The 22784-nt window shown below is 33.8% G+C and overlaps 3 protein-coding genes across 3 annotated transcripts; all 3 read right to left on the bottom strand.

Annotated features, from left to right (window-relative positions):
• Positions 1–5958: 5958 nt before the first annotated feature.
• Positions 5959–8091, bottom strand: LOC131610585 (cyclin-D3-1). The gene is made up of 4 exons (XM_058882568.1): positions 7388–8091; positions 7084–7285; positions 6794–6930; positions 5959–6560 (listed from the first exon to the last, which is right to left on the bottom strand). Exons 1-4 carry the CDS (start codon positions 7907–7909, stop codon positions 6282–6284), a joined length of 1140 nt encoding a protein of 379 aa, XP_058738551.1. The 5' UTR covers positions 7910–8091; the 3' UTR covers positions 5959–6281.
• A 5670-nt stretch (positions 8092–13761) lies between these two features.
• Positions 13762–20350, bottom strand: LOC131643309 (phosphatidylinositol 3,4,5-trisphosphate 3-phosphatase and protein-tyrosine-phosphatase PTEN2A-like). Its single transcript, XM_058913498.1, has 13 exons — positions 20123–20350; positions 19183–19717; positions 18511–18612; positions 18358–18414; positions 17365–17430; positions 16852–17028; positions 16652–16738; positions 16404–16468; positions 16258–16334; positions 15272–15318; positions 14999–15129; positions 14850–14919; positions 13762–14475 (listed from the first exon to the last, which is right to left on the bottom strand). Exons 2-13 carry the CDS (start codon positions 19630–19632, stop codon positions 13948–13950), a joined length of 1857 nt encoding a protein of 618 aa, XP_058769481.1. The 5' UTR covers positions 19633–19717; positions 20123–20350; the 3' UTR covers positions 13762–13947.
• A 186-nt stretch (positions 20351–20536) lies between these two features.
• Positions 20537–22451, bottom strand: LOC131647229 (uncharacterized mitochondrial protein AtMg00810-like). Its single transcript, XM_058917143.1, has 3 exons — positions 22241–22451; positions 21995–22159; positions 20537–20583 (listed from the first exon to the last, which is right to left on the bottom strand). Exons 1-3 carry the CDS (start codon positions 22449–22451, stop codon positions 20537–20539), a joined length of 423 nt encoding a protein of 140 aa, XP_058773126.1.
• Positions 22452–22784: the final 333 nt, after the last annotated feature.

Here is a 22784-nt window from a genome sequence, read left to right as displayed (position 1 = left end):
AGCCAGTGACCAAAGCAGATCTTAAGGGAATTACTACAACTTTTACCGTGGCTCTAATTGCTTTGATTTAACATATGGTGACTTTAGAAAATCAAGTGAACAACACCAACAACAATAGGAATCATCGAAGATACAAAAGAGAGGAATTAATTAGGGTTCCACTGGGTGGAAACAACCATGTTGAAGATTCAAGTTTTGAAAAATAAGAACCATACCAGGAAGATATTAATCATGGGAATCGACAGAACAACCATCACTATCGAGTGAAAGCTGATATTCCACTATCCTACGGAACGATGGGAGTTGAGGAGTTTCTTGATTGGTAGATCAGTGTTGACAAATTCTTCGATGTTATGGGCATCCCTGATAATAAGCAAGTCAAGATGGTGGCAATCAGGGTTAAAATTTTTGCTCTTGTGAGATGGGATAAATTTGTTGTTCAAATGAAAAGGCAAAGGAATGGGTCTGTCATAACTTGGCCAAGAATGAAATAATTCATGTTGGAGAGGTTTTTATTAGAGGATTGTGAATATATTATTTATAAGATGTACATCAAGTGTTCAGGGAAAAAGGAATGTGATTAAAGATACAACAAAGTTCCTGCGTTTTTCTGAGCGTAATAAATTTGGAAAATCATAAAGTCAGAAAGTAGCTTGATACATTAGTGACCTAAAGGGGTCCTTGTAAGAGAAGATGGGCTTACAGACTGTATGGGTTGTAGCTGAGGCATCCTGTTTAGATTTGAAGGCAGAATTGATGGGGAAATCCCCTCAAAATTTTCTCATCTTTTAGAAGGTACTCACCCTAGAATAACCTTGAATCAGCAATAGGTGACAAGGAAAAAGTGCAACACCCCGAGATTCGAACCCTAGAAATAAAGGGATTAACAGCTCTAGCGGCGCGACAGGGTAAGACACTAACCCAGAGATAGAATAATACATATATTAAACTCACTAAAGACACGTGTTATCGTTGTAACGGGAGAGCCCGATGATCGAATGTTTGTCCAACAAAGAGAGTCACTACTAGTTTGGAAGAAAGGGAGGAAGATGAGGAAATAGGAGATCCTTGAGTTGAGAATATGTTGATCTTGAGTTTGTAGAGGAAGAATCTGATGAGAGAGTAAATTTTGTGTTGTAGAGAATGTTATTAGAATCCAAAGACGAAGGGCGGCGGAAGAATTTGTTGAAAACACATTGTTCTATCAAGAACAAAGTGTGTAATATGATCATGGATAATGGCAGCACAGAGAATTTAGTGTCGTAGAAATTGGTGGATTATTTGAAGTTGTCCACAGAACCCCATGAGAATCTATACACCCTCGATTAGGTAAGCAAGGGCTCCCAAGTTCGAGTAACACTAACCTGTAGAGTTCTTATCTCCATCGAAAAATATTACACAGAATAGGTACTTAATGATGTTCTTGATATGGATGTTTGTCATATTTTACTTGGTAGATCTTGACATTTTGATAATGATATCACTTACCTAGGACGGGATAACGTGATGATGTTTACACGGGGCACACATAAAATAGCTATGGCTCCTGTTTTGCACTTTGATAAGAATGACTCGTACAATGACGCGCTGGAACAATTTGGCAGAAATTACACAAGTTAAGCGCACGATGTCAGAATGACTCGTACTATGCCTTTTTGGGAAGGGAATTGGCCCATAAGTCCAACCTACTACTATGTTGTAACCTATGGGATTATAAGTCATTCGAGTTCGTTTCAGGATCAAAAACAACATTTTACTATTTTTTACAATTTCAGCCATTTTTATTTTATTTATTTAATTTTGTTTTGGATTAAAGGCCCATAAGATCCATTAGGGTTTCTTTGTTTTATGTACTTAATGGCATTTGGCGTGGCCATAAGGATTATCTTTCATTATAATAAAATTCAAAGTTTTCTTTATCTGGTGGATTCTAGAGCATATCTGACAGGTTTTGCGCTTGCAATCCTATGTTTTCATCTAGGTTTAGCGCTTCCTATTCCCTAGGATTTCCAACTGCGTCAAAATCCTAATCTGGTGATTCCCATACGGCCATACCCCCTTATGACCCAGCAGAGATATCAAAGCCCAGTTGAATTGGGGCTCCTTCCATCGAAAATCTTCCTGACAAGAGTGTCCATGTGGCGTATTTCGTTGAGTGCAACAACAGCGGTGCAAGTAAATATGGATGAAAAAAGCTTCCGTTTGAGAGGAGAATACCCTTTAGAATGAATGGACTCGCACTTGAAGGGGGATTGTTGGTATATCCAGTGTGAATATGAATATCTCATTAGATGAAAAAACGGATGTTAAACACCTTATAAGTGAGAAGACCCTTAAACTCGAACCTTTAAGATTTTGGATTAATATGTGGTGTCCAACTTATTTAAAGTGAATGTGTAAAACCCAATGTGATAATTCTCCAATCCCCTCATAGCCTAATAACTGATAAATTAACAATCATAAAGTTATCTTTAAACTCATTTGTTTGATGATTGATCTCTCACACTCTCTACACAAATTAAAATGATCTCATTTGTAACAAATTAGAGTTTCTTAATTTTATTTTTTTTATCTTAGGAAGGTATAGGTTAATTGTCCCCTTTCACTTTTATACTTTTTCTATTATACTTTCTTTCCTATTTTCAATATATTGGAGCTTATAAAAAATATAAAATAATATTAATATACGTAAAGTAAACAATAAATATTATACTAAAAAAGATTCTTTAGACAAAAACACTAAATTTTTGCTTCAAACTAAAATCAAATTTTGAAACTAATTTGCTTCAAATTTTAATTTAAATGCATATTTTATAAATTAAACTCATTAACAAAAGATACATTTGAAAATTAAACTATCTAGTTAACTATACATTTGAAGAACAAACTCATTACAAAAAATATTTATTGACTTTTTTATAATTTTATTATATCTATCTAAGAATTATAGTGATAATGCTCAACACATTCAAGTATGAATGGTCACTAGCTTCACCTTTTCCAGAAGTAGATTCGGCTAAGAAGAGACTTTTTTATTTCATGTTTTGTTCTTAAGACAAGAATCATAGATTAAAGAGTAGTGGTATGTTTTATTGTGCAACCTAAGCATTTTGTTTCCATTTACTACTTCATAAACCTTTGTCATGTAAAAATGAAAGAGAAAGAGCAATAGAGAGACAGTGAAAAGAGAGAGAGGGGTCCACAAACATATATGGTCCTCTTTTTATTGTTCTTTTAAACTTTACAGCTGTAACCAAGAAAACACCATAGCAAAATTACATTGAGAGAACTTTAGTCTTAATTTAATGCAAATTCATTAAAATTGTTAATGGATGTGACTAGGTCAACAAAAAAGTTTAAAGTCATCAAGCTTAGCCCAATGTATAATATTATTAGGGTTGCAAAGGGATATTTCCGTCTATTTAAGTCTTTTCAAAAAAAAACAGAGTGAAACGAAATGAAAATAATCAAGAGTATATAATTAAAATTTTGAAATATCTCAAAAAAATTGAGAACAACACAGACATGCGGGTTTTGTACTCTTAAAAATTAAAAATTGTAAAAAAAATTTGTTAATGTCGCATGTGGGTCGAATGAAACAAACATATTAAAATGTATGAGGTTAAAATCTTAGTCCTTTTAAAAGAACGCGATACAACGGACATATTTGCGTGGAATAACTTTGTCACCTTAAATATTATTCTACCATTATTGATGTAGGGGCATATATATATACATTAATAATCTAATTAAATTGTTTCCTTTTAGAAAAACAATTTTCTCTCTAGGGTTTTCCTTTGTCTAACTCATGAAGTCATAATCTATATGGTACTATCTATATAATGTACTACAAAACTTAAAGTGGAGAAAAATATTAATAGAACCAAAGACAATCTTGTTACAAAATCAGATTTTTGTCCCCCATAATAAAATCTCTAACCTTTATGCATTATATCATAATTTATGATTAGATGAAAATTTTGTCAAAGATCAAAAGTATTTTGTTTCTACTAACCCTTTTGTTTTCTTCTTCATTTCTTGCTTACAACCCACACTTCACTTAATAAAAACAAACAAATATGGCAAGCTTATGCTTCATAATTCTTAATCCATTTTGCATTTTATAGATTTCAATATCTTTTTAGAAATTGTGTATACACGTGAAAAAAGTAGAAAAGGACTTTAATTTATATTTAGTTTTGATAGAATTTGCAAGAACCAAAAAAAGGAGAGTAAAGAAGCAAAAAGGTGAAGCATGCACTATAGTGAATCCACTAGAAGGATATATATGATGATGATGATGATGAATCTTTGGACAATAAAAGAAAAAGGAAAAACAAAAAGAAAAGGAAAATGTATAGACAATTTAGAGAAAAGGAAAGGGTTAGAGAGAGTCCACATGGGGTATGGTAATTACTTAAAAAAGAGTGTGCAATTAATGAGATAGTTAATCTAATCCAACTAATGGTTGCATTTGAAAAGTTAATGTTATGTATCCCACTATTGTACTTTGAATTTTGTTGTTGTGAAAATGTTTTGTTTCTCCGTGTTCTTCGCTATGTTATGTGCTCTAAGCATTATTATTATTATTCAATGGTTGATACCTTCTCTTGACCGCTAAGTTGTTGTGCAATAACATTTGATAATTCAAACTCATAAAGTATGACAACTCATAAATGTTGGGAAACAAACAAAACAAAATTAATATTGCATTATACTTTAGGGTTGAAAAACTAGTCTAGTCCGCCAGCATACCCGTCCGAGCTCATTTTGTCTGTATTTTTTATGAAATAGAACGATATTTTAAAATTGCACCCTCTATTAGGTATGTTATGTAACGTTTTTATTTGCAGGGTGGTATTAACTTGAATTTTTTATGTTATTTAGACTTTAAAGTTGCAGTGTTTGTAGGTCTGTTTGTTCCGCTCTTATTTTTTGAGGGTTGAATCAATGTCTACTTTGTCACGTCTTGATTTTTTACGGATCTCAACTGTGCAAGCATGTTTGTTTGTCACCCTTAATTCTCTTAGAGTCGCGGTATTAAACCTAAGTTTTAAGCTAACATCATCTATTGTGTTTGTCATGTCCCTTTTCTCTAGCAAGGATATGATCGTATCAAACAGTTTTTTTTTTCCAACTTTTAGGACTTACGAGTAAGGCCCCAAGACCATCCCTCTTATTTTCACATAACAGGTCAAGATTTTAACTACCTTTAAAATTTAGTAATGTTTTCTCTCTTTTTAACCATCACTGTCTCTTATCTAACATCTCTCTCCAAGATGCAAGACATCTAAGTAAATAAACAACGAAGTCCCAGATACTTTCCCCCCTAATTATATACTCCTACTAAAAATTCTTTTGAAGGTTCAAATTAGTAAAAGGTTGGTTTAATCAGTGCTATCTATCTAACTCTAATCTTTTCATAATGACATGATAATACAACTAACTAGTACAAAAAGCATAATTAACTAGTACAATAAGCTTAATTAACTAGTGTATATAGTACTAGTACTAACATACTAATACAACTATACACCGTACAAAGCATGCCATAGGACTATAATGAATGAGGCACAATGATAGAGGCAAAACATAGCTGGTGTTTTCAGTGAATAGGTCAGTGGTTAGGTTTATGGAGGAAAGAAAGTATTAATATTATAACCTCATTTCTATAAGACCAAGTGTTGTCTTCTGTTTGTGTTTGCCTTTGCTACAATCGAGGTCAAATGACTCTATCCACCAATCAACACAATTTCTTCTATTCACATGCAAACAAACCATTCTTCTTTACCTCTCCAAAACAACCTTTTTATTTGTTCTGTCACACTTGTTTTTTAACTTGGAATAAAACTATATGTTAAAAAATTTATATATATTTGAATGGACCCTGTTAACAGTTTCCCACTACCATCATACATTCAAAGATTCAAACAAGTGAATAAAATAAAAGCATGCATATGAACAAAAATTATTCCCAATTTATTATAGAAATATAATATAAATATGTTCAAATTTGGTATGGTCTATAAGAGAACCATTTAATATAAAATAAAAAAGTGCCTTCAAATTAAATAACATAATCTTCATTGCCAACTTTGTCCTCTCCTCTTTCAGTCCTTTCATCTTGCCTCTCCCATGTCTCTGCCTCTTCAAGAGATTCATTAGGGACATTGTTGGAAATGAAGAGATCTTAGAAACATGACATAACCATATTAAATAAACATAGATTATTTTTTATATGGTTATTATTTTGTTTTTTAAAAAAGGACATAGAGATGATATTAAGGAGAAGTAGCAGTGGCAAGAATTCCAACAATAGCCCTATTAAGAGGTGACAAATTCCTATTTTGCCCTTGAGTTTTTGTTTTCTTAAACACAGGCTCTGAGGTTGAATAAGAGGATGAACCCACTTTCCATGAATCATTGGAACCATCAGAACTAAAAACAGCATCAATTACGCCACTTGGACTTCCAGGAACTTGTTCATATTTTCGTTTATGACCATAACTATTTCCATTAGTAACCTCAAGAATCACATTATAACATTCATCCACTTTCTCCTGTAAAAAAAACATGCATTAGTAACCTTAAATTAAATCATGTTCATTAATTATAATCATCATGGTCATTATCAATGTCATGGTCATGGATATGGTCACACATAGATATATTTATATGGTCCCATCCCTTTGAATAATTCTATTAAATTAAAGTACTTGTATTGAATTAATCTAAACATAAAGTATAAAGTATATTAATTAAACAAGAACACAAAGTACACAACAAAACTAACCTTATTGATTTTGAGAATATTAAGAAGCTGATTTTTGTAGTCCACACCATTATCATCACTCTCTTCAATCTGATCTATAACATGCAGCATTGTAGCAGTAGCCAACACAGAAGGAACACACCCAACAAATCTTGAATCTACATATACACACAAACATGCATATAAACAAATAAACAAATCATAACAAAATCAACATTTTGTCTTTTATATTATTTTTTTTGTACTTGTAGAAAAGGTAAAGTTTTCAATTAGTACTCAATAATGGTATGTTGATGATGTTGTTTACTTACCTAAAAGTACAGATAGAAGAAGATTCTCACAGCGTCTTAAAAACTCCCAATGTAGATTAGTTTTCAAACCAAGCCTTGTTATAATATGATCTAGAAAAGAGTGTGGTGTCACTGGATGCATCTTCCATTTCAGTGTAGACAGAATCAATAGCTCCATTCTCTGAATAGTTTTTGCTTCAAACACATATTTAGTATCTTGCACCTAAAAAAACAACAAAAAAAAACAACAAAAAACATAAGAATCAAACATAAGACATTAAAAAACACAAATAATAACAAAGTTTAAGGTTGTTTTGAAACGTACTTGAAGGTCTAGGAGAAGAGGAACTTGAGTTTCTTCAACTTTAGCAGCTAAAGAGATGCAAGTAACAGCAACAAGCTGAATCATCCATGGCTTATCCTTTTGGAAATGGAAGGTTAGAAGGAACCTATCGAAGTAAGTAACAGCAAGTGTTGCGGTGAGAGGTGAAAAGCCGTAATGAGCATTGACTTGAAGCATCCATTGAACAGCTTCACGACGAGGTTGAGAGAGAGAAACAAAATCCACGACATTTTTCAGATCCTCGTAGTATGTTTCTTGCTGGGTTTTTTCCTTGGAGAAAAGCGTGATGAGTTCTTCATCTTGAAAGAACAAGTTTTGTTCCAAGAGAAGAAGAGGATAAAGCGAAGTGGAGTCTAGGATGCTGTTGTCGCTGTTTGTTGTGACATCACTTTGTTGAGACGAAACATCTTCGTCTTCTTCGAATTTTTCTTCATCGCAGTAAAGAGCGTCGAGAAGAGAGCTGTGTTGAAGTTGTTGCTGATGGTGGTGGTGATGGATTGCCATCTTCTTCAATGAAGAAGAGGTTGTGTGGTCCTTTGTTCATTGTAGAAAGAAGAAAAGAGTAATGAAGAGTTTCATATTCATCTTCTTTTCTTTTTTTTTTCTCTTTGTCTGTGTTCTTGTGTTGAAGAAGAGAGAGAAGTGAAAGGAAGAGAAAGAAAGAAGAGTTGAAGAGTTGAGAGTGATGATTTTCAGCTGAGTGGGTGTCTTGCTTGTCTTTTATATATTTATATCAATATTAAATATTAATATTATAATATTAATATTATAATAGTAATTAATTAATAAGAATATATTTTGTAATATATGAGTGAAATTATTTTTTGATAATTTAGAGTTGTGTTGCACTTTCGGTGTTTTTATGTTACTTGGCGGGCAGAGGTGTATAAATCTAACGGCACGCACACCAAGCTGGGCCCATGAAAACTACCTTTCAATTTTATACTTTTTTTTTTATTTATTTCTTTATTTATACCTAAAAATCATTACAAAATTTTTCAAGTTCCAACTTTTCTAGTAACAGCTTAAAACAAATTTTAAAATATTTATTCTTTAAATAATTATTTATATTGGCAGTACATTGAAATTTGGTTATTTTATTCAACTTCATGGGCCGGGCTCAATTCATTAAATTTCGCACCCCATATTATTAAGAAAAATACTTATTAGTAAGAAAGTGGAAAAATAAGAAATGCAAAAATAAATCACAACCATCCATTATCACTACAACCCCCATGATCCCTATTAAAAATGAAGTTAAATTTAAAATTAATTTAAAATTTACCACTAAAATAGTGACACATACTCATTCTTGCATTTCTTCTTCAAATTGTTTCGTACTAAATAGCATTACTCTATTATTAATATTTGGTATCATAATGCTCCCGTAAAAATTATGGTTTTCAGTTTTTACTATTTAAATTATTATTCTTTGAAATTTCTGAAGAAAAAAAAATATTTCTACTAATTTTTTAAAGTTTCTATTGGATATTTACAATTAAGTGTTTTTTTCATTAAATTTATATATTTATATTTGATTTTTTTATGAAAATCTTTTTTCTACTGATATTTTTGAAATCTTTGACAAAATTCAAATTGTCACATGCATTTTTATTAGTATTTTTAAAAAATGTGGTATCCTGCATGTGTTTTTATCGACATTTTTTAAATTGTCACTAAAAATGCATTCATGCATACCGACAATTTCAAAAATATTTGATACAAATGTATATAGGATATCAGATTTTTCAAAAATGTCGGTAAAAATGCATAGAGGATATCGCATTTTTCAAAAATTATCATAAATGCATGGTCATGATAGATATTTTAAAAAATCTAGTAGTTCATTTTTTTTTGTTTTTATTTTTTATTGTAGCGAAGAATAAAGGAAGAGACGGCAAGATTGTTCCTAGATTGTGACAGAGTAGAGAGAGCAACTGTAGAGTGTTCTGGTGGAGACAATGAAGATGACGAAGAGCAATTGCATACTAGGCCAGGTAGAGTAGTTTCCATTGGTTTTTACCATAAAAGGATCGAGAGGTCTCGCTTATTCCGTACTCTGCGTCGTAGAGTAGGTAGAGCTGGACGGGCCATAGATTTTGATGTCGAGCAAGATGCTAGTAGAGTCGACAACTTGGGATGATGTCAAGGTTCCTTTTCAGATTGATATGAAGGTTCTTGTTGTAGCTGATATAGAGGTGGCGGCTCAGGTTGATATAGAGTTGTCAGTACATATAGAGGGGAGTTCCCTAGAGGGCCCGGTGACCTTTCCTTGCTCATTAGGTATATCGATCATGTGGTATTTAGATTATGGCAGAAAGAGGTATAAATATTTTATTTTAAATTGTTTTTATTTATTTCTGATTAATTAAAAGTAACTGATGGTTTATGCTTTAATTATTACATGATTGAGCTCCCATTGATGATGCTCATTCATGGGGATAAGTTGAAGAAATACTTTTATATGCAAATGCCAAATGAAGTCAGAGCGATTGCCGCTAATATCGGACTACTTCTGTTGGTGAATTGTTCCATCACCATCCTCGACTTTCCATTGTTGTTCGCTTTTGTTGGGCGATTACCCTGATGATGTATCTTGTCTCTTCCATCTCCCCTTGCAGGTAACTTCTTCATTGCTCTCGTCATTAACCTGGAGATTGTGTGTATGGCGGTTGAGACATAACTCGAGGGGTTATATTGGGGTTGGTCTTGAATGAGCTCAGAGCTAATAGAGGTGTTCACTTCTGTCTATCTTGGCTACATTATATGTTTAAGAATCTGGTGGAGCACTTTATATATGAGGCGACCGCTTGATATTTATGTTGCATCTTGTAGGGTGTATTATTTTAGCAGATAAGTCTCATGCATACACTGATATTAGATACATCTCTCTATTAGTTGACTTTGCATATCTCGACTGGGCATAGGGTTGTGTTGCTCTGACGATATTATATACTGCCCTTGAAGAGGATACTGACTTTGAAATGAAACAGTTTTCCGATTACATAAGTCTATTTTATGTATGAAAATTATTATGTTTTATTTACTTATTTCTTATTTATCAAAAACATTTTGTATATGTAATTTATTTTTCTTGTGGAGTGTTGGATATACAGACATTTTACGTTCATTTGTGATAAGTGTGATCATGGTCCTATCATTGATGGACCGCCACGGGCCACTAAATAGAGGGCCGTACGTTCTCATTGAGGTCGTATTTAAGAGTATAGACGGATGATCTGTGCATTAGTCGTAAATGATGTCATATGGACTCCATATGCAGACCATAGAGTGCATCGGGAGTTCGATGACACAACTCTTTTTCAGGTTATCTACAATGGGAGAGTTCATTGGCTAGATATTTACTTGAGAGGTATTTGTGTCATTTGGATATGTTCAGGGCATTCATAGACCAGTTTTTAATGTGTCGTCTAAGGGCATTAATATGTGGTTTAGGTCTAACATTGCCAGTAGTATCATTAATATTAGAGAGAATGCAGTGGAGATGCAGTTACATAGGAAGTGTTTGGATGGTTACTTAGAGTGGTACTTTATAGTATTACACTCTCGCATCATCCCACTTGTTCAGCGTGCAGATGATGATGTACCTTCCCATGATGGAGAACTTTCAGGTGACGTGCCGCTGCATTGACCGCCTTCACCTAGTATGATTGTCCAGCAGCAGCTGTAGATGATAGTACTTCTCTCAGAAAACTATGTAGGTGTGATAAATTCATATGGTGAGAATATACCAGGTTATCTCATATAGCAGACATTGACGTTGTGGACCTGTGTAGATTTTATTAGTTTTTTTTGTTGCTGACATTATATTATTGACAGTTTATCTTAACATTGTATTGTATAAAAATTAGCATTACATTATTTTGGAATTAACATAATTTAACACGAACATTGCTTACATAACTTAACAAGAAAATAACATGAACAAAACTTAAACATTACTAGATGATTTTGAACGTTTCAACATCTTGATAATATCATCGACAAATCTCGCAACTATCGCATCCTCCTCGATCGAATCCTTTATCTCGTATTGATGATACATGTTCCACATAACTTTTAAATCTTCATCTGTTTGTAGCTCAAACTTAATGAACTTAATCTTTCCTTCACTACCAATTGATGGTGAACGGTATCCGATTTTAATCACCTTTTTATTGTCGGTGTAGTGCACGAGATTATCCAGTTTAGATTTTCAGAATAACAAAAGGAGTGTCCTCTATGTACGTAAAATTAATAGGAGGTTTCACGACATTGAAATACACAGTTGCGATATACCAAAATTGAGACATTGTGAGATGTTTTTGTTATCAATATGTGATATATTTATACAAGCTTTGAATTATTATGGACCACACAAAATTGTCGATACAATCACAACCCTACAAAAGAAAATCTCAATTGTTCAAAATTAACATTAGATTTTTTAGGGGTGTCGGAAAACCTGGTATTATGGATTTTTTGAAAAAAATCGATAAAACTTTATTACACATCATATTTTTCATAAATATCGATAAAAATGCATGACTTTTTTTTATAATGATCTAGCAATTTTTTTTGCGTTGGAGAGAATTTTTTACTGACATGTGGTTAATGAATTTTTTATACTAAGAAAATATGTGAATGCCCTATATATTTTTGGAGTAAGGATCCTCTCCATTTCTCAAAAGAAATGGAGGTGTCCATTACTATAGTTTTCAAGAAAATAAAAGATATAAATGCACATATTTTAAAAAGTGGTGACATTAATTAAACATTTATACATCAACATTTATACATTAAAACCATAGTAATGGACACCTCCATTTCTTTTGAGAAATGGAGAGATCCTTACTCATATTTTTGGAGGAGGCAAGATCCTCTTCATTTTTCTTTTCCATTTTCCCTCTTCTTTACTATAGTTTTGAAGACATTTATAGTGTATTAAAAATAAATGGACCCATCAATTGTCACATTATTGCATTTATATTTACAAAACTTTGGTAATTGACAAAATGGAGATTATCAAAAAAAAAAAAAAAAGACAAAATGGAGAAGAGAAAAATGGAAAGGATCTTAACTCTTTTTGTAGTGGCAAGTAAAATCCTCCTACTACTGCGTTGTCGACCGATTTATTTTTCATTGTACTTTTTCCATACCAAAAGTAAAGCAAAACATGGTTCGTGAATATGATGACCTAAAAGAAAACACATCTATAACCAAGAACAAGTACTACTTCCATGACTGAATGGTTGGTTAACCTTTTTATGATTTACCAAATTCTGCTCCTAAAAAGGAGTTCATTATTCTTTTGCATAGAAAACGCATGCTTGACCACATGGAAATTTATTTATTTATTTTTGAATAAGAAAGTCTGATATTGATATTTATGATTCCTGGCTCTATTGTCTGCAGATCGAATATTGATAGTTTAAAACTAATAAATAAGATCACTACCGAGCAACCAGAGAATACAAAAACTGGAGCGTATAGAAAATGTATAATGTTACATTACTATATATAACCAACATCTCAATTTGTTAATTGCATTAAAATAATAGATTGTTAGAGTTAAGTTTGATCTCTATCGCCAATGATAAATCTCTTGAAAGAGAACTTGACAGTCTATATGGTCCTACACGATTCGAGGGATTAGTCTCTCCAATTACGCTGATTAGTGGGTTTATACCAACAAAAGAAATACTGTTAGTTATTTATTTGATAGTATGAATTTTTTGTTAAGATTTGGACTTCATAGTTGGTACTGTACTGTTATAGTAAAAAGGAAGGGAAGACACAAAAACACTGAAAAGGTGTGCAAAGTCTGAAAGAGTAGCAGTTCCACTAGCAAGCACTAATAACCTAACCAACATAGACAACATCGCCTTTGTTTTCTTACCCTTTCAGTCAATGGCGTGCACATAGTACATACTAACTTTTTACCCCTTTTCTTTTTTACTTTTATTATTTTATTATTATTTTTATTATATAAATTATATACATTCATAATAAATTTTAGATGCTCCAAACAGTATATGTCAGTTTGCAAAAACTTTATATAGCCTTCAAAAAAATATGTATGGTTCAAACAGAACACTCTACCAGACAATATTCAGTGATACTTCCCCACATACTCATGTTGCCGCATTGGAATTGCTCCATCACAACAACAAGTGTGCTTGTAGAAACATTATAATTTCATTTCATTTTTTTAACAAAAACAACTAACATGTTAAGGTTTTAATGTTAATGTTGTATTAGTTTTAAATTATAGACAAAGGCAATAAGATATGAACATGAAATGGCTAATATGTCAATGTTTGTACTTAACAATGGAACATTACATGACAAATCAATAACAAAAAATGAGTTCATTCTTATTTTCAATTACTGCATTGCCAGTGACTGTTGCCAGATTTACCATTACAACAAACAAACAAACAAACAAATGGATGAACATGATATTGTTGAATACAGAGTTGCAGGCAATATTATGTACAGATATGAAGTATAGAGATAGCATAGGGCAACCCTGTTGAACTTCAATCACTTTCATAGTCTTCATCGTCTCCGAATGTAAAGACAGAAGCATCTGCTGCCATGGCCTTAAACTCACTTTCTGAGCTGGGTCCGTCAAGACCGGACACAGTTTTTCCACCAACATCATTCTTCGGCTGACCAGTACTATGACTTGGTGTAGAGTTCTTATTACCCAAAGAAACTTGTTCTGTTGCATGCGTTATATTTGTTATTTGATTTGAAGTTTTGTTCGCCTCGGACTCTTTGGTGGCTGTTTCAACTGCTTCAGAAGGTGCCTTTGTTTGCTTGTTTCTTGAAGAAACGGGATGCTCTGCCTCACCATCTGAAAATACATCATCATCTTTGTCTTGATCCCCATCCCTAGACTCTTTGTCTGCATTTGGTGCGGGGGTGCTCACCTCAGCTGGGGCAGGACTTTTACTTGAACTCTCGTCAGATTTCTTTGTAGCTTCAGCATCGGAAGTTACAACATTGCCATTATAATCCACCAGCACAATTTCAACCTGGAATCCTGGAGAAGGCAATTTTCTCTGCCAGAAAACCAATCCAATGAAAAATACATTTAATTACAAGACCCCAATTATTCTAAATGACAAAAAATGGAAACACAACACCACACAGAAGCCAGATCATTCTCTCAATCTTCATATTGCCAAAAAGATCCCCAAATTTCTCTACCCTCAAAAAGATCCCCAAATTTCTCTACCCTTTCTTTAAGGGGCGAGGGAGGGAAGGTTTTACTAATAGGGTGATTGGGAGGAGCTTAGGTGACACGAGCTGTCTCGGAATAGTCGGTCTCATGATCGGATACCAAGTTTTCAAAAAAATACATATAATAAAGCTAGATAGTCACCACCACTGCAAAGGTTAAAGAGAGTATCATCAAAGAGCCATAACAGCTTACCTTGTCAAAGCCATCGAGATCATTGGTGGTCAAAACTTTCCTGTTTTCTGTCATAGTTGTGTTTAACCAACTAAAAGAGAAGAGACATTTCAGTTCAACATGAGATAGACAGCAGAGGTAATTGAACATTGATGGAGAAAATTAATTACCAGTAAAAATCTCCTTGGCGATCATGAAAGTGAATTTTGAAGTCACCAGCCAACTCTGTGAGACCAGGCTCTCCGGGCAAAGCAAAGACCATAACTCCCTTCTTTGGTGCAGTAAACCAAAAATCTTCGGGCTGCAAGTAATGAAACCATATCTCAGAAATTCCCACACCTTAAAAAGAAAACACATAAAAAAAGGCACAACGCCACAGCTTGGGCACAACAATTTAACCAACATTTTGATTAACAGAAATCAATATTATTAATGAGACGCACCAAAAGATCTTTGGTTCTTGGATGCTTTTTGGTGGAGAACAACACACCTACACATTTGAAAACCGAGTCAACAGCAAATTGAGCAGTCTCTCACGGACTAAGATTTCACACTTCACCCTTTCAAAAGGGTCGTATGTGAGTCAACACTTGACATAAACATTATATGTCATGTACAAAATACGTGTAACTATTTATCACTGCTATAACTGAGTAAAAAACACTTCTAATAACATGTAAAGCATAACATCTTCAATATGCCTGAGTTGGATCACCGCTTGTGGGTTAGAAAATTTAATATTTACATGGTTAAACGATCTAAGTACATACAAAACCATAACAACAACAACCAGGCCTTATCCCACTAAGCGGGGTCGGCTATATGGATCAAACTACGCCATAATGTTCTTTCAAAAACTACGTTTCTATCCAACTCATTAATATCAAGATCTTTCTTAGTAGTTTTCTCTTATAACATATCCAACTGATTAATCTAAAGATCTTCCTTAATAGTATCTCTTGTCATTTTCTAGGTCTTCCTCTACCTGTAGTGGTTTGACTACCCTCTATCTGATCTACTCTCCTTACTACAGAATCCACAAGTCTTCCCTCTACATGCCCAAACCATCTTTTCTACTATAGGTGCTACCCCAACATTCTCTCGAATCCTGCTATCTATAATCTTATCTAGTCTAGTTTCATCACACATTCAACACAACATCTTCATCACTACTATACTTAAGTATATTAGTGTTGATTCTTTACAGCCCAACAATTTGTCCCATACAATATCGTTAGTCTTACAAATGTCCGGTAAAATTAAAAGCATAACAAAACCATAACATAAAATTAAAAAAGTAAACGGCAGATAGGTAAACAAAAGGAAAAAAACTCAACGCTAGAACTGAAAATAACAATTAACATACTAACAGACAGGACATGAACTGTAAACATAAGGGCAATATTTAGTACAAGAATTTGAGGCACACCATTATGATTTGAAATGGTTATAGAGGGCCGGATCCAGTAAGGACATCTGTGAAGCCGGAATCCCCTAAGCATGCACCTGCGCAAAATATTATGTCAGCACATGAAAACTGAGAAATATCAAAGTAATGTTTTCACCGGTACATACCTGCGGGGAGGTGGACACTCGCCATTAAAGTAAGTCAAGATCCGTTCAAAGTACTTGACATACCTCTATAAAAAATATAAAAAAAAAAAAAAAAAAAAAAATTCGCCATTAAAGTTAGATACGTTCAAAATATTTGATATACCTCTATAGAAAGAAAATAAAAAGAACATATGAGAATTAGGGCGTATGTAAGCAGTAACTCCATAATCCAATTTTGCACTAATAACACATCACAAAGATTAACTTACAATCTGACTAGGCAGAACAAGTCCTTTTCCATCAATACATCTTTTCTGATTATAATAATCCATCGACTCCTCAGCAGTTGGGAAAAACTGCAGTATATTTAATCAAAATCCAAAAACAATTAAGCAACACAACAAGACAGGGATGAAAATGATCAAGCATGTTCATCATATTTTTAAGAAAATGCTTAGAAACCATTAACCTTTAAGAATAGTAAAAGACTGGAAATCATCAACCCTGTCCTGGCCATTCCAGCTTTACAGTGGACAACCACCACATTCTCAATGTCTTGTTTCAACCATGAGTAAGCACTTTGACAAAAAGATACAATCAGTTGAATCGGTGGGCAATTATGATCATCAAATGGGAAGCTAGCCACCTGAAGAAGGAATGTAATACTTCAGATGTAAGAAGCTGCTCAAACAATTTTCATTAAAATATAATACAGGATAAAAACACATAATTCAAGTTAAACAGAAACATGATATAAGTAATATAGGCTGTCTAGCATCTTGAACAAGACTAAAAACAGATGGTATGAATGATAGTTAATTTAAGGATACATAATCTGAATAAAATGTATAAAATCAAAGGTTAAAACTAAAAAAACATCACATTAATGGCTTTTAAAGTTGTTAAAAAGAAATTTACAACAGTGTTAATGGTTCTAACTAACACAATTGTCCGCTCGAAACTTAAGTAAATCAGAAATTACCTTGCCCTCAAACAACGATGCATCATACAGCCGCTCCAAACAGAGATTATACACTTTGTACTTGTCCTGCAAATCAGAAATTAAGTCAATTGCAAAATTTGACAAGAAAATAAGACAGACTCGTCAAGTTTCAAAGTTTTAAGTCATTGCAGAAAAATAAAATGCCATGTATGATGCCTCCCATAAAATTCAACTCTCCATCAAACTACAGCATATTCAAGCAAAGTGGCAGGATAACAAAAATATGAAGCAGGTGCTCATATTACACAAAATAGTTTATGATAACCAAAGTAAGGAAATGAAAATAGCTCAAGAGAACTTGTTCAGCAAATGCAATTCAACAATTCATTTTTTCTCATATCTACATATATGGGAAAGGAACCCAAATTAAAGAGAAGAAGAAATAGTATTATTAATTGAAAAGGATTAACTATTACCAAAGATTAACCCTTGTAAACAGACCAAGAGCTCAACGGAGAAGAAACATATTTCTCTCTGCCCATACCATAAGATATCTAACCCGATAACCTCAAAACATTCCCTCTTGCTATCTCTATCATTAATATAACTCCCTTTTATTTGCCTAACAGATTAGCCACATAAGCAATTTTAACTAACTCTTTACTCAGCCAATTTGTTGGGCTAAGGCTCAACCCCGGTACCTAACAATATGCCTCACAGAAAAGGAGTGAGGGAGGAGAGAAGAAGAAATTGAAATATGTACAAGCGTAAACAGATTTGCTGTACATATCAGAAATTCAGAAGCTGCGGCTGAATATGCCAAGCAAAGGAGGAGCTTGTATGACCATAGACAATATTCACTTGCAAGGGTTGAGATTAATTTCAAGTACCTTTTGTTTTGGTATAGATACTCAAATGAAATAAAACAACATTCCATACAATACAATGTAGATTTTGACTTGTAAAAAATAATAAATAAAAAAATAGGTATAATAACCCGTAAATTCAAGTGTTAGAGCAAGCCTTTTGTACCTTATGGTTAGTCTCAAAAAACTTGATCACTTCTTCCATATGATTTCTATAAAATCCCTGCATTGCATACATTGAAACTAGAATGTGAGAACACTTATGTTAAAGATGAAAACAACCAGCAAAACAAAGTGCTTCGAAAATCTACTAACTCACTTCAACATAACCAAAAAACCCAGAGCTCATGTCACCAGCAGGGAACCCCATTGCAATAATGTTTTCTGTGATATATGTCATATCTAAATCAAAACCCCCTTCCTGAAAAAAAGGTTGTAAGGACAGTAGCGCATTTAGCCAAAAATTCCTAAGGGGAGAGAACGTAACAGTAAGTATGAAACAAAGAAATATGTAAAAAAAACCTATCACAACTCACAAGTCACGACAATAATTATGTTCTAAATTTCTAACAGCCTATCTTAACTGATGCAGATAGAATGTTCATCAAACTGAAGTACTAATAAAAACCATATATTGTGTGGCATTTTGATTTGGAATACTGAAGCGAAGTAGGCAAATGTGTACAAAATTCAGGGCTATATAAATTCATTGCCAGCTATGCAACTGGATGATCTAGAGAGCGAGGTGAAAATAACACATCTTAATTAGATAATAGATAATAATAAGCATTACATATAAAAGCTTTTCATAAACAGACTCTAAAAGATAAGCTTTAATTTAAACTATTGCACAAAAAGGGAAAGCAACAGAGAACCAGGGTTAACAAAAATCCAATAGAAGAAACAGTAAATTGTTCAGATATGTAAGAGTAAGACACTATCAGTATTCCAAAAATAAAACACAGTAACTCAATTTGAACGACAACACCACCTGGTATCTGCGTTTATTTTGAGAAACAGCATGCCGTGCTTTAACCTGCACAGCTTTCACCGCATTCTTCGAAGAGTCAACCAGGCCCTTTGTGATACTTCCAAACAAATTAGACTGTGCTGCAGGTTCATCGGAATTCTCATCTACCACAGGAGACTTTGGAGACAACCGCAATCCCAGATTACTCGTAAGGCGTGCAAAGGCTGATTTCCCGACATTTCCACTTGAAGACTCGTCTTGGGATCCAGAAAACGACGGGGAAACTTTTAAATTTTTGGCCCAAGAAGATATGCCAGTGGGAGATAGCCTAGACGGTGCTTCACGGGCAGAATTATCTTGTCCAGATGCTACAGCAGCAGAAGCTTGACCATCATCCTCTTTAGCAGGATGTATCGTAGATGGTACTTTCAAAGGAGGTGGCTTAGACACATCAGCAGACACTGGATCCATTCTATGAAAAAGAATCAAACTTATGCATAAATTGGAAATCCTATCATTAGTTGGCCCTAGCCCAACAGTATCTTTCAGGTTGAGGCTGCAAAAATGTGGACATAATCTTAATTACTGTAGAAAATAGTTATTGTGCAAATGAGGACATAATGTTGATCACTCTTACATATTCAACTAAAAGATACTAAGTCATAATAAGATTTAAGGGATGCAAAATCTAACAGCAATATCATATGCCAATAAAAAAAAACAGTTTTTATTAGTATGGGCCATTATTAAGCATCATAGCGAAAAACATTATAGAACAATCATTTCAGGTAACTGAACCATGTGAGTTTCAACTTTCATTTAAAGTAACTCATAATTATGCATAGATTGAAACTCGGAAAAGGGGTTACGCGCAGCATGCAAATCAAAGATAGATTCAAAATCGGGATGGGGGAAATAAAGGAGGGGAAAATACAGATCTGAAGGCTGGAGGTGATCTTACCAAAAGAGGAATGAAGAGGAGATTGAGAGACGGTGGATGAAGAAGGGAAGTGAAGGAGCTGATTAGGGTTTCGGTGAGGATTGGATTGGGAATGGAGTCGTTGAATTTTGTAACGTGGTTGTTGTTTTACAATCAATGAATGAAATGTGAGTTTGATGCGATGGATCGTTGATCGCACGGTTGTTGCTAGTCCGGGGATTGTTGTCTGCTGTATGGTGCACCCTGCACCCTATTCCTATTTTAGTGTGTCATGTGGATAAATACCATATCCATTTCTTAGAAGTTGATGTTTTCTTACAACAAATACTCACTTTTTTTAACCAAATTAATTCATTTATTAATTATGGCAATTTTTCATATTGGCTTGTGTTTCGTACTATAACTAGAATTATGTTTGGTTAATATCAATGGACTTTAAATGTAGTGATGCAAATCTTTGATATGGTGGTGTGGAGGTGAACCTGCAAGATTAGTACATTAACGCTGAAGTTATAGTTCAAAATTAGTGAAGTGAAATTATGAGATGAGAAAAGTGTATCTTGAATCTCTTTTGGATGGTTTGGTTAGATACTTAGATTTTGTCAGCATTGTGCCTTTGACCAACGCAGAACAGTTGCCTCTAAGACTTGTCGGTTGATTTACCAGCAGAGAAGTCTTTCAAAGTTGCGATTGACATCTCGTTATCACATATAACCATAATGATAAATGGGAAGGTCGTGGAACAGTTACAAAAGTAATGGAAAACACGCATTAAATGTCTCTCCAATCATTGAGACGTTTCGCCAATTTTTTGAGCATGTAGCTTTAGGCTCGTAGGTTAGGGCATGGCGCTTTTCTATATGACATTCGAGTGCACTTGAGTTCACTTGTATTCCCAAGATGAAATATGGTCGTTATTTTTAACTTTCAGTTTTCCTTTTGACATAGCCTACTGCTCGCTCTCCTCAATATAAAGGTTTCTTGATTTTTTGGGAGAATAGTTTTCTATTTTTGAGAGTCAGTTTTCCTTTGTGAGAGTGATTTCCTTCCTTCTTAAAAGCAATTGCTTGAGCATTTGTCTTCTTCGTAATAGAGTTTTCCTATTTGTGTTTAATTTTTACCTTCTTCACTAAAATTCATTCTTTTCAAGTACCCTTCTTACCCTGAGTTTATTTCTTCACACCCAGTATTTGTTTTGTCATGGCTCGCATAAAATGATTACCTTGTAAATTTGTTTAGTCATTCTCGAATAGTGGTTCTACCCCTTTGGTTAGTATAGAAACTTCACTAGCTCAGATTCACATCATTAAGTTGATAGTCATTATATTCCAGTCATTAAAAATGTGTGTGATAGTTCTGAGTCTGAGAGGTTTTCTAATGGTTCTCTTGACATAAAAACCTTCCTTGATGAGTGTTCATTTGACGCTTTCCTTTTTTATGAAAATATTGGAGGTAATTTCGCAGTCAGTTTTGCGCACCGCTTCATCCACAACTATATAGGATTTAGCCTTCACTACTTTGGCTTCATCGGAGGTGGAAGTTGCTTCCATAAACAAGGAAAATGCTCAAATTTCATCAAGACCTACCATATTGTGTATGGTCATATTCCAAGTGCTAACGAGATTAAGGATCATCAAGTAAATGGGATCCAGCCAACTGGTGTCAATTGGCTCAGACCGTCTGATATCTTCCGGACTAATGAGATACCTCTAAGTAGTATTGAGCTAGTGGTGTCGAATATAAGAGCAATTATAGTTGGGTAAACTCTGAAATATTTGAACCCCTTCTACTTTAGATAATCTTGCAATCATGAAGGAGGCTAATATTGAAATAGGTAGCCCCTCTTCTTGCATGACCGTGATACTAACGTGTCTCCTAAGATGTGACATGTACCAGTCGTACTTTTGCAATCAATTTTACAACTTGCATAATCCGAGTCAGAATAACCGAATAAATCACATATACTACCTTTTGGATACCATAGGCTGACATTTGATGTTCCTTTGAGATACTTCATGATCCTTTTTACCGCAGTGAGATGAGATTCCTTAGAATTTGCTTGAAATCGAGCACAAAGACAAACATTAAACATTATGTCAAAATGACTTGCCGTCAAATATAACAACGAACCAATCATACCTCGATACTTTGTGATATCAACTGAAACACCGGATTCATCTTGATCTACATATGTTCCGGATCCCATTGGAGTAGACATTATTTTGCAATTATCCATATCGAGTATTTTCAATAATTCCTTGCAGTACTTGGATTGGTTGATGAAGATACCATTCTTTAGTTGCTTAATTTGAAGTCCTAGAAAGTAGTTCATCTTACCAATCATATACATCCTGAATTCTCCTTACATCATCGATGAAAATTCTTCGCATAGTTCTTTGTTTGTTGAACCAAATATGATATCGTCAATGTAGACTTTAATCAATAAAGTATGACCTTTGATTTTCTTTATAAACAATGTCTTGTCAACTTTACCTTTTTCAAATCATCTTTCACATAGAAAGTTGCTAAGTCGATCATACCATGCTCTTGGTGCTTGCTTTAAGTCAAAAAGAGCTTTCTTCAACTTAAAGACATGTGAGGGATTCATGAAGTCTTCAAAATTGGGAGGTTGTTTGACATATATTTCTTCATTGATGTATCCATTCAAGAAGGCACTCTTGAT

The sequence above is a fragment of the Vicia villosa genome, linkage group LG1 (assembly GCF_029867415.1).
Source record: "Vicia villosa cultivar HV-30 ecotype Madison, WI linkage group LG1, Vvil1.0, whole genome shotgun sequence".
NCBI classification, from domain to species: domain Eukaryota; kingdom Viridiplantae; phylum Streptophyta; class Magnoliopsida; order Fabales; family Fabaceae; genus Vicia; species Vicia villosa.
The sequence above is the reverse complement of the archived record's forward strand: the minus strand, read 5'-3'. Positions and strand labels throughout refer to the sequence as shown.

What these genes read in the sequence shown, in the direction of transcription:
- LOC131647229 (XM_058917143.1), bottom strand. Translation starts at nt 22,451, where the DNA reads ATGTATATGATTGGTAAGATGAACTACTTTCTAGGACTTCAAATTAAG. An exon ending in TGATATCACAAAGTATCGAG is followed by an intron (nt 22,160 to 22,240) that starts GTATGATTGGTT and finishes CTCGATTTCAAG; the next exon opens with CAAATTCTAAGGAATCTCAT. An exon ending in TGATTGCAAAAGTACGACTG is followed by an intron (nt 20,584 to 21,994) that starts GTACATGTCACA and finishes CTAATCTTGCAG; the next exon opens with GTTCACCTCCACACCACCAT.
- LOC131610585 (XM_058882568.1), bottom strand. Translation starts at nt 7,909, where the DNA reads ATGGCAATCCATCACCACCACCATCAGCAACAACTTCAACACAGCTCT. An exon ending in CTCTTCTCCTAGACCTTCAA is followed by an intron (nt 7,286 to 7,387) that starts GTACGTTTCAAA and finishes TTGTTTTTTTAG; the next exon opens with GTGCAAGATACTAAATATGT. An exon ending in TCTTCTATCTGTACTTTTAG is followed by an intron (nt 6,931 to 7,083) that starts GTAAGTAAACAA and finishes GTGTATATGTAG; the next exon opens with ATTCAAGATTTGTTGGGTGT.
- LOC131643309 (XM_058913498.1), bottom strand. Translation starts at nt 19,632, where the DNA reads ATGGATCCAGTGTCTGCTGATGTGTCTAAGCCACCTCCTTTGAAAGTA. An exon ending in GAGTGTCCACCTCCCCGCAG is followed by an intron (nt 16,335 to 16,403) that starts GTATGTACCGGT and finishes TATTTTGCGCAG; the next exon opens with GTGCATGCTTAGGGGATTCC. An exon ending in AACCATTTCAAATCATAATG is followed by an intron (nt 15,319 to 16,257) that starts GTGTGCCTCAAA and finishes TCAAATGTGTAG; the next exon opens with GTGTGTTGTTCTCCACCAAA.